Consider the following 13,719-nt stretch of genomic DNA (forward strand, 5'->3'; position numbering starts at 1 on the left):
ATGACTGGGACGGTTTCGAAAAGTCTGAGTTTGGTTATGCATAATAGAATAACCAAAATATTGGTATGGTATAAATTTTAAAAAATAACCGTCCGAACCGAACCATTGACACCCTTAGCAGGAGAGGCAAATGAAAGAAGAAATCAAATTTGCTTTGGGAGTGTGTTCCTTTACGACATTCAAAGCTGAAAAGCTTTGTTGTTTATGTAAGCAATGCTAACTGTGGATTCCAAAAGGCTATTTAGTTCCCCCGACTACAGTAACCTAACCCAGAAATCAAGAATAAGGCATGTGAAGCACCCATTACTGAAAGCACATCGCAGTCCATCAGTTGATCTGAGTCAATGAAGTCGAGCCTTTTTTATCATCTAAGCGAGACATATTTGATAGATGTTTTGTCCATACTGGTAATAATATAATAATCAAAAGAAAAAGAATGGTTTTCCCTTGCAGTGTGGGGAAGAAGTGAACTCTACATATACACTAATCCAATTAAGAGATCAAACTGCAGCAGGAGCTTCAGTTGCAGAAATGTTTCACGTTGATCTCTTATTTAAATTGCAGTATGTTCATCAGATAAACCTAAAACCTCTATTGGCAAGGTCAATCAAACTGGTCACATATGACATTCTGGCAGTATGCCACGATCAAGAAGACAAGACATGACATGGAAGCTAGCAGAAAATTTTACTTCTTAAGGACATAACAGAAGGTTTTACGTCCGATAACGAGCCCTTCGGTTTCATGACAAGATAAAAGTAACACAATGTGCCAAAATGTTCTGTCCATGGAACAACTTGCATGCTTCTAAAGTCTACTATCTCTTCTACAAACTTAATGGAGACATGCCTCCTGTACCAAACAGTATTAGGTAATTACTGTTTTTTTTTAACTGCTATTAAGCACAGTGATTATCCACAAGATACCCTTTATGGAATTCCAGGCCTCTACTACCCTACTTTGACGTGACTATTTTCAGAGAAAGCTATAATAGCATCTATGATCATTTGAGCCAATCTTTCTCATCATCTACCAAATCTTTGAATTCTGCGACGCCGTAATTCTTCCAATGATAGGTCTTGAATCTCATCTGTTGAACTAAGAGATGACAACCCATCATCAGTACGACTTGTGCCACACATTTCACAAACACTTAACCAGCCTGAATTATCAAATGTACATGCTTCGCATCTCCACGTTTGAGATGTATCTCTTGTCTGACTGCCACCAACGGTTCCTCTACCAGCAATCCTTGGTTGGCTTCGGAATAAGCACTTCACAAACCTTAAAGGCCAGCTCAGTGCATGGGTAAGACCTCTCATGACGTTCCTTAGTGGATTTGCACCTGAATACGAAGCTTTTAAATGCAAAAACAGAAGGCCAGCAAGTATTCCACCAAGGTGCCCAAGAAATGAGACACCAGGTACAAACATTTGTATGAGAACGAGTTCTGCCCACGCAGCGTATCGAGTAGGCACCAGCAGCCCATGCACATATGTATAATCATCTGATTGTGCATTGAGAATAACTTTCATAGCAAAGAGGACACCAGAAAAGCCCACAGCATATTCCTTGTAGTAGGGTCTCTCGTAGTCAAAGAACAAAAGAAGTGATTTTGCAAGTACTAGTGTAATGCCCTGGGACATAGCAACTAAGGCCGCAACCGTCGATGCAAATTCTGCACTTCCCATTGATGTCTCCAATTGTATCCCCTTCCACAGAAGAGAAAGCATATTGTAGACTAGGTGAGAATCGTTCACATGGTAGAACGCTGACAGGAAGAATCGTTTCAGGTCCTTGTACTGCATAAACAAGGAAAAATGTCTATCGGGTGAAGACAATATAACAGTTTGTCCACTCGGACTTCCAAACACCCTGACATACAGCTCAAGACAAGAGTTGCAGTCATATGATTCACTACCAATACGGCAGAGAAGCAACATCAAAAGCAATGGCAAAAGGAATTTAGGAGTGTGAACATATCAAGTCCACGGGGCATGTATGTCTAAAATTACTATAGTATGAAAAAATTCACAAAGTCCATACTTGATACAGAACTCGTATTTTATTTCAGAAAGTACCATAATAAAGAAGCCAATGAAAGCATGCAAATTCTTGTAACAGCAGAGGAAAACTTTACAACTTCTGATCAACACAGTCATTTGTATCTTCTAAAAACTATATCAACAAAATGTGCAGCTTGCGAGCAAAAACTTATAACCTCAGACACACTTACAAGTTATAAAGAAGGATTGGCATGCCTTTCAGACAATCAGTAATATTAGGGTCCATTACTTTTAAAATTTAGTTGTTCAATAGAAGCCATTAATTTTCAGATATATTAAAACACAACCTGACAGAGAAATCTGCATTATATAACACGTTAACTGAAGAAATAGACCCTATAAGCTTATTTTTCAAAGAGAGGATAGAAATAGGACATCGGAATCCTACACTACACCTATCAAACAACTCGGAGAAGCTTGTTCTTCCTAATAAGACAACATTTTCACACAGTACTCACAGCATAAAGAAACAAATTTAAGAGAAAAATAAAGTTACACTCTCAGCAGAATTTGTTGAGTTATATAGGAAAAAGAGATACCTGTTATAAAAAGATATTGCAATCTTGTTGCTATAAAAGAGAAACTCAAAACTAAACAAAGATTTCCAAGTTCATTAAATGATAGAATAGCCAATAGCTGAACAAAAAAATTAACATGCCACATTACAGATTAGAGATGATGGCTAACTAAGGGTAGTTTTGATGTGTTAACTGTTAAGTTCAAATTCAAGGCCCGTATATAATTCCGTATGACCTGTTCCACGTCTACACCATTGTCTCCCCTTTCCCACTCCAGCATGTATTTGTTAGATACGTAATATGGGGAAATGTGAGTAACCAAGAAGTCTACAAAATATTATAAAAAAAGTGAGCATTTATTGGCAGCACATATTTGTTGGATATGTAACACGGGGAAAATGTGAGTAGCAATGAAATTTCAACAAAATTCGAAAGGATCACCAAATGGTTGGCAGAGCTACTCCATCAGTGTACTTGGGGTTCTAAGAATCTTCACTTCAATAGCATCATAGAATGAACTATTGAAGCCAAAACTGAAAATAAATCGTCTATATTGACAGAGTCATTTACTGGTACTCATCCAACTTTAACCAAACTTATAGCTTACTTCAAGAAATCTATCCTAGGGTTAATGGCCATATTGTAAATATGCAGTTACAAAAATAAGTTGTTCGAAGTAATTTTTTTTTTTTTGAGAAGGTGAAGTGTCCAGCATATTCAAAAAATAATCAGCACATTGTGCTAGAAGCCAAAATAGGCAATTACAATATGGAAAAGCAAAAATATAGTCCTTGTTCGAAGTAATATCTATAACATCTAACACGATTTCAAGCCTTGAAATTATTTCAATATTGAACCCTGGACACCTAAGAGTACCAAATCCAGCAACAACTACAACAACAAACCTAGTATAATCCGATGAGTGGAGTCTAAAGAGGGTAGTGTATACATAGACATTACCCCTACCTTGAGGATAGAGAGGTTGTTTTCGATAGACTCCCTGCTCAAGGAAGAGTACCAAATCCAGCAGGTGTCGAAATCTATACATCCTGTTATCACTTAGCATAGTTACGTGCCATCACCCGGTGTTTTCACCAAACCAATGTACTTTACCATAGTTAAGTAATAAATAAGGTGAAGATGGACATTAATTAACCATAGTAAGGTGATAAAAATGTATGCCAAAAACACATACTCCGTTCCAATTTATGTGAACCTGTTTGACTGGGCACGGAGTTTAAGAAAAAATAAAGACTTTTGGAATTTTTGATCCTAAACAAAGCAAAAAGGAGCCCAAAGTATTTGTGTGATTATAAAAGCTTTCTCATTAAGGGTAGAATTGTAAGTTTAAGCTAAATTGTTACCAAATTTAGAAAGGGGTCATTCTTTTTTAAACGGACCAAAAAGTAAATAGGTTCACATAAACTGGAACAGAGGGAGTACCACGTTATCATTAGATGTGGGTAAGTTTTTACCACACAAATGCAGCCTTAGTGCTACCAATGCAACCAAACCCAGAAAATAAACAAAATTTTAGCAAATATGAGCTTCTAAACTCATCATTTTAGAAGTATATTTTCCAAAAGATTTTTAAGGTTGAATCCATCCAAGTTAAAATCCTAAATCCGCTACAAAAAATTGAAAGCGAAGATAGGATTATACCTTAAGGATGAGGTGAGGATTAAACCAGACTTCACTGATGGTAGGGAGTAAAGGATCAAGAAAACTGGGCCTTAAGTATATAATTGTATTAGCCGCAAGAAGTCCTGCTGTAACCGGCGGTTTCCTCTCCAGTCTGCAGTATTCGCTTACTGTATGTAGCGCTAACAGAGGTAGCATCCCACGTGATACTGAACCCCACCTACCCCTTCCTCTTTCCATTGCTAATTTGTGTATTTGTTGAATGAATTGCAACTGTAGGAACAAGAGAATTGATCCAAATTTGTACCGTTTTACTTTCTTTAAATTGTCACCAAATTGGAGATGACGGTGGGAATTTGAATGAATTATGATTTCTGTTTACAAATCTTCTTCGACAAGAAAAGAGTATTCCAGATGCTTCGTTTGCCTTCCTGTATCCAAAAGGGGGCTATTCGGTATTGATAGGTCGATGCCGTACCCCAGATTCGACCAGAGAAATTCAGTTGGCGTGGTTAGCGTTTGTTACCATTTCTTTTCTGATTTTCGGTTTTTTGAAAAAGAAAAATTCAATTGTTTTTTAACGAAAAAGGGCCTAAAATACCCCTCAACTATCAAATTTGGTCTAAAATTGCCCTCATCTACCTTTTGACCTAAAAAAACCCTTCCCGTTAATGTTTGGGCTCACAAATGCCCTTCTTACTAACGGCCCACATCAGATTTTTAATTTAGGTGACGTGGCATTAAATTATTGGCTAATTTAAAATCCACCCATATTATGTCCAACCTACCCATACCCGACCCACCACCCAAAATCAGTCCATATTTTCTAAACCCAAAACCCCTCCTCAACAAAATACGACTGACTCCTCCTCTCTAAATTAGGGTTCCCCCAATTCTTGCTGCTCCCAACTTCTTCTAATTAGAGTTCTTAGATTTTTCCATCTTGTTTTAGCTTAAAATGTCGGAATCTTCTTCTGCTGCTTCTCGTGACCAAGGTGACAATCGTACATGTTATTGCGGATTGATTGCCAACCATTTTACTGCTACAACACCTTCGAATGGTGGTCGTAGATTTATAAATGTCGTCATTACGAGATTAATGGTTGTCGTTTTTGGGAATGGCGCGATGAAGAACTTCCACCTCATGTGTCGATGTTTATCCACAAGCAAAAACTTTCATTGAATGCCCTTCGTCAAGAAAGGAACAACCTCAGGAAGATGGTGTATGATATGGTTGGTGGTAAAGCTGCAGATGTGAATAACGTATCATTGGAGGAGAAAGTTTCAAACCTGGAGCAGAAATTGAAGCGACGGAAAAGACTTGCTACGTGGTCATGGATTCTTTTTGCTATTTTTATAGCGGGCAGAATGATGTAATGAAGTTGGTGGCCATTGCTGATGAAAAATTCCAACAGATCTACATATTTTTGTACTTCTTTTATGTGAATTAGTTAGGTCTAGGTATGATATCCTGGTTGTATCAATGATGGAAGTTTGCAGATATTAGTTATTTAAACTGGTTATTTTGGTTGTTAAATGAATGAAATCTGGAGATTTTTGTTATTTTAATTAGCTCTTTTGGTTGGTGAATGAAGGAAATGTGCATATTTCTTTATTGCCTGAACAATATATTGCCATTAGCATATGGAAAGTCAGATTTTCCCATTAGCATTCTGGCTAAACAACCAGAAAATTGCTAAACATGAGCACAAAGTATACCAACATGAACAAATCTAGTGGGGTAATACTATGTCACTAAGAATCCACCCTTTCGTTCCTATTTTTCTTTTTGCCAACCAAGAGCCTTGGGTAATAACAAATAACTATATAAATTGCTAAACTGTACTACAGTCTTGACTTCTCAATTTCTAATTAGCAACATTTTCCTGGAAAAGTTGAAGGCATGTAATATCAGGTTGTAATAGACTTAGGTGAAGAAGTGATTATTCAAGGTAGTAACTTAAATCAAACTAAATTTAGGTAGTGCACTTTCTGTATGAACTAGAAGACATGCTCTGTTTTTATATTTCATCTCACCTCTCTATTAAGTGAACTTATTATTTGACTGGTGATCTATTATGCCTCATGTCCTAGTCGGATCTGGAATGAAACCTGGCTAGCTGGATTCTTCTACCAACCATGTAACTACGAGTTATTTGTTAAGCAGACTCTTAACATGGAAATGGCCATCGTCATTAAGAATCTGAACCCTTTTCTCTTTACAGCAACCTTGCTGCAACATGTATTTGAGTTAAACATGTATGGGGGTTAAACAAATTGCACATCAACCTTGTTGAAACTCGAGAGCACAACAACCCTAAACAAATTGCACAACAACCTTGCTGCAACAGAGTCATGAAACAAAATTAACTGAAACTGGAGAGCATTTCTTAAAGCAACTTTGCTGCAACAGTACGTTTAAAATAGAGTCATGAAACTCACACTAAGTCTGAATCAACAATCGAATCAACTGATTCACAGTCATTACACAAAAGTTTATACAAAAGTCATTAAACTGAACATACTACTTAATACTTGGCCTTTTTAGTCTTCGGTTTTCCAATTTTTTTTCCTTTTCTGCTACCAACTGGCTTGAGGACATAGCCGATTTTCCTTTCCATGTGAGCTTCTTTGGTGAATAAGGCAGATCAATAGGCACATTGACACCATCTATATCTCCTTTGAAGGCAATCTTCCTGGTACCAATAGGTTCTTGATGCAACTTTCTTTGTTGAAGCCTAGTCATAGCTTCAAATATCACCTTAGGCATCACATCTGGTTCTTCGTCTTCATCTTAATATCCACCTTCATATTCATCATCAGCTAGTATTGAAGGTGCAACAGATTGTTGAACTGTATTTTGAAGTCCAGCAAATTGACTGGAATGTTCAGGAGAGGTCATTTTCACACCCGGAGGCGGCATGAAGGCAAATTCTGAATTTTGACTGTCTTGGGGTGCCGTCAAGGGCACATCTTGTACTGTTTGGGAAGTTCCTTCACCATTAGCCTACAAGAGTTATTCATTAGAAAACATTATGAATTAAAAAATTTTGTAGGTTAAGAAAATATGTGAAAATGACCGTTACCAAAGGGCATTTTCTTCTGTTGTGACCTGTTGTACCACAGAACCCACATGTCATTATAAGTCCCTTTCTTGAAGCTGACCAGACCCCCTCCCTCTTCCTGGCCTCATCCTTTTCTCTTTTTCTCTTTACCTTTGGTCTACCCACCGTTTTATGTACTTATGGTGGCTCCATTGCATGTTCTGGCTCAATTTTCCAAAATTTCTCACCTTTCACAGGTTGTAACTTGTGCATATATGCCAACATATAAGCTTCCTTTGAATACCACCAATGCACCTCGCTTAATGGATCTTGTTTGTCGTGCATTAAAGCTTTGATGGCATGAGGACATGGTATTCCTGTCAAATTCCAGGCCCTGCAAGTACACTTCTTTAATTCAAGGTTCACTATATACTTATCTTTACCCTCAACCACTTCATATCCGTAATCTCCATTAAAGACAACTTTGCACTCTATTGCAATCACTCTGTAATCATTGTAAAGCTCTATGGCATATGGGCTAATTTCTTCCTTCCAATTCCTACATTCCTCCTCACGGTTATTCAACAAATTCATTACCTACAATAAAAGGAGATCATTGAAAAAAATTAACAACCAATTTATAAAAAGTTAACAGAAGAAAGATACAAAATTTACCTTTAATCTAATGTCTTCTAACATCTTAATTATAGGTTTATTTCTAGCTTCAAGAATCCATTTATTGAATGATTCTGTAAAGTTATTATCAACCATATGATTCTTGCATTTAGTATCAAAATAAGCCCTACACCAATATTGAGGAGGGTAGTGTATTAGTTCCCTAGCAGCATCTTCATGAACAGCACCCAGAGTCTTCAGTTGATCCTTGAACTCTTCTTCATAGGTACTCCAAGCACACCACCATATTAACTTTTTCATCTCTATACCCCTCCAATTTTTGCTCCAATTAGCTTCAATGTGCCTAGCACACCATCTGTGGTTTGCTTTTGGAAGGACAGTAGAAACAGCCTCCAAAAGCCCCTACAACAATAAAAAAGTTAGTTACAAATAAAATGTAAATTAAACAAAGAGATAAAAAATTGACAAACAATTACCTTTTGCATATCTGACATAAATGTCACTCCTTCACCATCTTCAAGCTCCAAGGAATTTCTCAGTAACTCCATAAACCACTTCCAGGTTCTACCAGTTTCTTTATCAACTACTGCCCATGCAAGAGGATAAAAATATTTCACTGAATCTTGTGCCATGGCCACCAGTAGAATTCCCTCACTTCCCTTTTAGAAATGTGCCATCTAGGCCTATAAGAGGTCTCAAACCTGCTTTCCAGCCTGTTTTCAAAGCTTGGAAGCAAATATACATTCTAAGGAACCTTCTTTTTCCTTCTGCCAAAGCATCTTTAGATATGTTTATCACCACATCAGAACCAGGGTTACTATCCCTCAACTCTTGAGCATATGCCTCTAACCTATTGTAATCATCAATGAAGCTACCCTCCAATTTCTCTAGCACAAGCCTCTTTACCCTCTTCATCTTTGAATAGTTAACATTCATATTGAATTGATCCTCTAGGTCCACCCTCATGTCTTTCACTTTATATTTAGGATTATTTTGGACTTTGTTCTTGAAATAGTGCGCTAAAGCTTGAGGAGTAGCTCTTCTATTCTTGTATGCTGGCTGACAATTGTGTCTTGTTTTCAAAATCTTAATTTTAAATCCTTGATCTTTATTTTCCTTAGATATCAAGCACCTAAAAGGACAACCAACATCACATTTATAACTAACTCTGCTGGTGTCACTCTTAAAAACTTTAAGGCCCTTTTTATTAGCAATTGCATAAAACCCCACAATTCTTTTAGCTTCATCCAAATCTTTAAAACTCATACCCTCTTTCAACTCTTTATAGTTGTCGAGTTTGTCATTAACTTCTTTAGTCCTTTCCTTACTAAAGAGATCCAATTGATTACTATCATAATCACTAGAGTCAAGTTCATATGCTTCCTCTTCCTCACTTGACTCACAATCGGTGCCAACATCTACTGTGACACTATAAGGTTTATTATGGTGACTTATGCTAGGAGCTGGCACATGTTCTTCACCCTCATCAATAGCAAAGAATTGAAGCACACTAAACTTGTCAGAAAAGAGTTGTTGTAGTGTTCTGATTCCTGAATCACCTTCAACTAGAAAGTATCTACTCGAAGGCCCTGTTATCAGAAGTTGCTCCACCTTCTTAAACCCACATTTTTCAACGTATTCTGAACAAATGTCTATATAAGACAGCAAATCCACATCATAGGCCTGCAACACGTAAGTTAGTTTTTTAATGTACACTATTTGAGGTTTCAAGACCCATCTGCCCCCGTAATTCAAGACCAAGTCCACCTTTTCAACCATTCTTCATTGAAGTCACATGCAATCCATACAAGAAAGTAGAAAGTGACCCATCATATATATATACAGAAAAGTTAGAAGGAATCTATCAATATTTAATACACTAAAGTACAAACAAGAATAAAGTTTAATGGACCACAACCAACTATAAATGAAAAATAAACACAAAAACTTAGAATAAATAACTATTTGAGCAGACAACAAGGCCCCATCTGAACCCTAAATTGCTATCATCCATAAAAATAATAATTTAAAAACAGACAACAAAAAGTGAAGGGGACCATATGCAACCTCAAAATTGATAAATATTGACATCAAAAGCATCAAAAGGCAGTAAACATTCCCCACAACTCGAAAGTAACACTAGATGAAAGATTTCTAATAACCCTAACCATGTTTATTCAACAAAAACATTCAAAACTTACTTGAACAAAGATAGGATTTTATATTTGATCTTCAACTTGAATCTTGGAAGAGAAATAGCAAATAACAACCATATGATTTACGGGGAGCAGCAAGAATTGGGGGAACCCTAATTTAGAGAGGAGGAGTCAGTCGTACTTTGTTGAGGAGGGGTTTTTGGGTTTAGAAAATATGGATTGATTTTGGGTGGTGGGTCGGGTATGGGTGGGTTTTAAATTAGCCAATAATTTAATGTCACGTCACTTAAATTAAAAATCTGATGTGGGCCGTTAGTAAGAAGGGCATTTGTGAGCCCAAACATTAACGGAAGAGTTTTTTAGCTCAAAAGGTGGATGGAGGGCAATTTTAGACCAAATTTGATAGTTGAGGGGCATTTTAGGCCCTTTTCCGATTGTTTAAACATACACTTAGGGGTGGGCATCGGTCGGTTCGGTTCGATTTTGAACATTATCGGTTAATCGGTTATATATCGTTATCGGTTCGGTTATCGGTTTACCCGATAAGATAAAACAACTAAAAAATTTTGCAATATATAAAACAAAGAAATCAAACTGCCAGAACGTGTAAACTGCCAACTTTTGTTGTTTCTTAACGAAAGCACGCTCCCACTTCTGTGCAGTATCTACTGATGTCTGGCGGAGAACTAGTGGTGGGTCTTGCGTCTTGACTCTTGGGGGCTGCGACGGAAACAAGAATGAGAACTGAGAGACAAACGACTGAAGACTGAAGAGTGAAGAGGGAATTAGGAAAATAAATAACCCTAGTATATACTTAAGGGTAAATTAGTAAATTACATCATTCTTATTGGGTTATCGGTTTTTACCCAATAACAAAAATGCAAACCGAGCCCGAATCGATAACCCAATAAAAAAAAATTTAACCCGTTACCGAACCGTTAACCCAATAACCCAATACCGATAACTCAATAAAGAATTAAAGGTTCGAGTTATCGGTTTTACCCGATATATGCCCACCCCTACATACACTAGGGCTGAGTATTCGCATAATTCGAATTGAATATAAAAATAATAATAAAATTTAATTTTCAGATTCATAAAAATAATAATTTAAAATACAATCCAAATATATTCTAATCGAATCAATCTTTTTAAATTCAATTATGAATTGATTGATTTGATTATTCGAATTTTCAATTTTAAGTGTATAGGTTAGTTTCACCTCCTTCTTACAAATTCGTATGGATAGTAAATAATGAGAAAATCTTGCTTGTCACAAACCACGACAGATTACTTGATTTTTTGGCCAAATCTTAATAGATTGCCACAATTTTTACCATAAATCCTAACAAAGTGCCAAAATTAGAGGTTATGTCCAACGTAAGCCTTTTTTGTGCTATCGGTGCCATCCAATTGGATGGGATCGAGATCTTCTATAGTTGTCTTGCAAGCTTCTATGACGTCCAGGTCTTCCTCTACTTGTGTGTCGGGTTTGGTTCCCGACATGGCTGATTGCTATGCTTCCGCACTTGCCCCTTTTAGTTGTTTGGTGTGTGTGCAATCTTGGGCGATCCGATAGCATTCTTGGGTGGTACATGGCTTGCCTCGGATGCCGAATATCCCCCATGGGGTGGGAAATTTGATCACTTGATAGAAGCTTGAAGGGACGGCTCGCATGGTGTGTATCCACGGTCGTCCTATGATGGCATTGTATGCCATTTCCTGGTTCATGATGTGGAATGTCATTTCCAGGGTAACCCCTCATGCCAGGACAGGTAGTACTATTTCTCCAGATATCCGCTCTACTGCATTATTAAAACTAGTTAGTGTTATGCAACGTGCTATTATTTTATCCTCGATCCTCATTTGCATGAGAACTCATGGGTGAATAATACACGCGTTGCTTCCCTCATCCACCATTATTCTTTTTACATCGGTATTCGCGATGCATAAAGTTATAACCAAAGCATCATAGTAAGGGAAAGACAAACCGTCGGTATCTGAGTAGTTTTTTGGTTACCTTTGATCCGTTCCTGTTTAACCCATTTTGAAAGGCTGCTACTGTCATCCTTTCTGACATGTTCGGTAGGCTCTTCCTTATTCTGTTGAATCGTGCTACGAAATCCCGAAGTCCCTCGCCCGTCTTTTTGTCTGATGGCGAAGATATCATTAACCTTAGCTTCGGCCTTCTTCACTCCCGCGTGAGCGGTAGCGAATTTATCCGCTATCTCCTCGAACGTCGATATCGATCGTGCTGGTAGTTGGGAATACCATGTCAATGCTCCCCCCGTGAGAGTTTCACCGAACTTTTTCAGCAGTACAGATGGTACTTGTTCTTTTGATAGATCATTACCCTTCACTACGGTAACGTAATTGATTAAGTGGTCCTCCGGGTCTGTGGTCCCGTCATATATTTTCAAGTATGGCGGCATTTTGAAGGTTTTCATAATAGAATGGGGAGCTTCCTCTTTGTTGTACGACTGTTCGACGAATCGGCCCATATCGCATTTTCGTAATAGCTTTGGAGCGCTTGGTATCTTATCGACCCTTTCCTGATGTTCCTTCATCTGGTCGCGGAGTGTTTTGCTCTTATTTTTCATCTCTTCCATTTTCTTTAAGATGGCCATAAGTGCGTCGTCAGATGCATCAGCAACAGTGCGGGTATTACCTATTCGTGTAGCATTTGGCTCATCGGCAGCAGTTGTGATTTCTGTGGGTGGCGCATTTTCGACGCCTCCCTGAATGGGTTTCTCAAGCATGTTGCTCAAGGCACTCGTTAACCATTCTTCCAGTAGCCTTTTGACTACTGGTGGCGCTTCTCCTGCTATGGAGGTTGAGGTTCCCCTCTCGCGCAGGATCGTTAGATCCCCGTGAGGAGGAGGTGAGATCTCCCCCTCCGGTGTAACACTTGTTGTTGCATTCTCATTATCTTCTCCGCTGGCTTCGTTGAGGTAATTCAGGAGGTTGTTCGTGACATCCACTACTGCCTTTAGCCTCGTTTCTCCCTTTCCCGCCATCGCTGATTTTTATGAAGCTGAGGAAAAATTGATTATTGCTTTCAAGAATCTAGATGGAAATTATGATTTCAACTATAGAAATCCCCACAGATGGCGCCAAATTGTTTGACTCAAAAGATATTAAAACCTTTTGAACAAATCAATCAAAGATGAAGGGGTAAATCTTAGCTGAGTATAATAAACTCTAGAAGAAGTAATAGGTAGAGAGATGATCGTCAATAAGTTTCTTTTCGTTCTCAAATAGTGATTTTCCCATAGTTTTCTCTCTCTTACATGGTTATTGTCCCCCCCCCCTTTTATAACAGGGAGAAACTCTTCTAAATTGTAAGAAACAAAATACAAGGAATATTCGACGGAATATTCCTAATGTTCCCTAATGGGCTTACACTATTACAAGGGTCGTACGGTCTATTCTTTTGCCCTAAGGTCGTCTCCCTCGGGACATCGACTCGAAGATATCCGGTCGTTTGTCGTACTTCGTCGCAGGTCGTGGTTGGTCAAATTTAGACCCATACAAATATGTAAATAAATTATTACCAAGTTCTGCTTTAAAATTAGGCTAAATCAACTACAACTTTGATCTATAACCTTTAGTACTAATCCCAACAAATTTTAATGGTTAAATTCAACTTAAACCTCAA

The 13,719-nt window shown here is 37.9% G+C and overlaps 2 protein-coding genes across 4 annotated transcripts; both read right to left on the minus strand.

Moving 5' to 3' along the window:
• Positions 1–663: 663 nt before the first annotated feature.
• Positions 664–4,837, minus strand: LOC107830762 (rhomboid-like protein 14, mitochondrial). Of its 3 annotated transcripts, none has more exons than XM_016658402.2 (2): positions 4,247–4,837; positions 664–1,712 (listed from the first exon to the last, which is right to left on the minus strand). In XM_016658402.2, the coding sequence occupies exons 1-2, from the start codon at positions 4,463–4,465 to the stop codon at positions 1,026–1,028; spliced, it is 906 nt and encodes a 301-aa protein (XP_016513888.1). In that variant the 5' UTR covers positions 4,466–4,837; the 3' UTR covers positions 664–1,025. The 3 variants fall into 3 exon arrangements, with proteins under 3 accessions (XP_016513888.1, XP_016513886.1, XP_016513887.1); XM_016658400.2 differs by having other exon boundaries at positions 664–1,802; positions 4,247–4,833; XM_016658401.2 differs by having other exon boundaries at positions 664–3,633; positions 4,247–4,384.
• Positions 4,838–6,583: 1,746 nt separating this feature from the next.
• Positions 6,584–8,537, minus strand: LOC107830763 (uncharacterized). Its single transcript, XM_016658404.2, has 4 exons — positions 8,382–8,537; positions 7,945–8,307; positions 7,312–7,866; positions 6,584–7,232 (listed from the first exon to the last, which is right to left on the minus strand). Exons 1-3 carry the CDS (start codon positions 8,535–8,537, stop codon positions 7,468–7,470), a joined length of 918 nt encoding a protein of 305 aa, XP_016513890.1. The 3' UTR covers positions 6,584–7,232; positions 7,312–7,467.
• Between the last annotated feature and the right edge of the window lie 5,182 nt (positions 8,538–13,719).

Source organism: Nicotiana tabacum, chromosome 11 (genome assembly GCF_000715075.1).
Source record: "Nicotiana tabacum cultivar K326 chromosome 11, ASM71507v2, whole genome shotgun sequence".
Classification (NCBI taxonomy): domain Eukaryota; kingdom Viridiplantae; phylum Streptophyta; class Magnoliopsida; order Solanales; family Solanaceae; genus Nicotiana; species Nicotiana tabacum.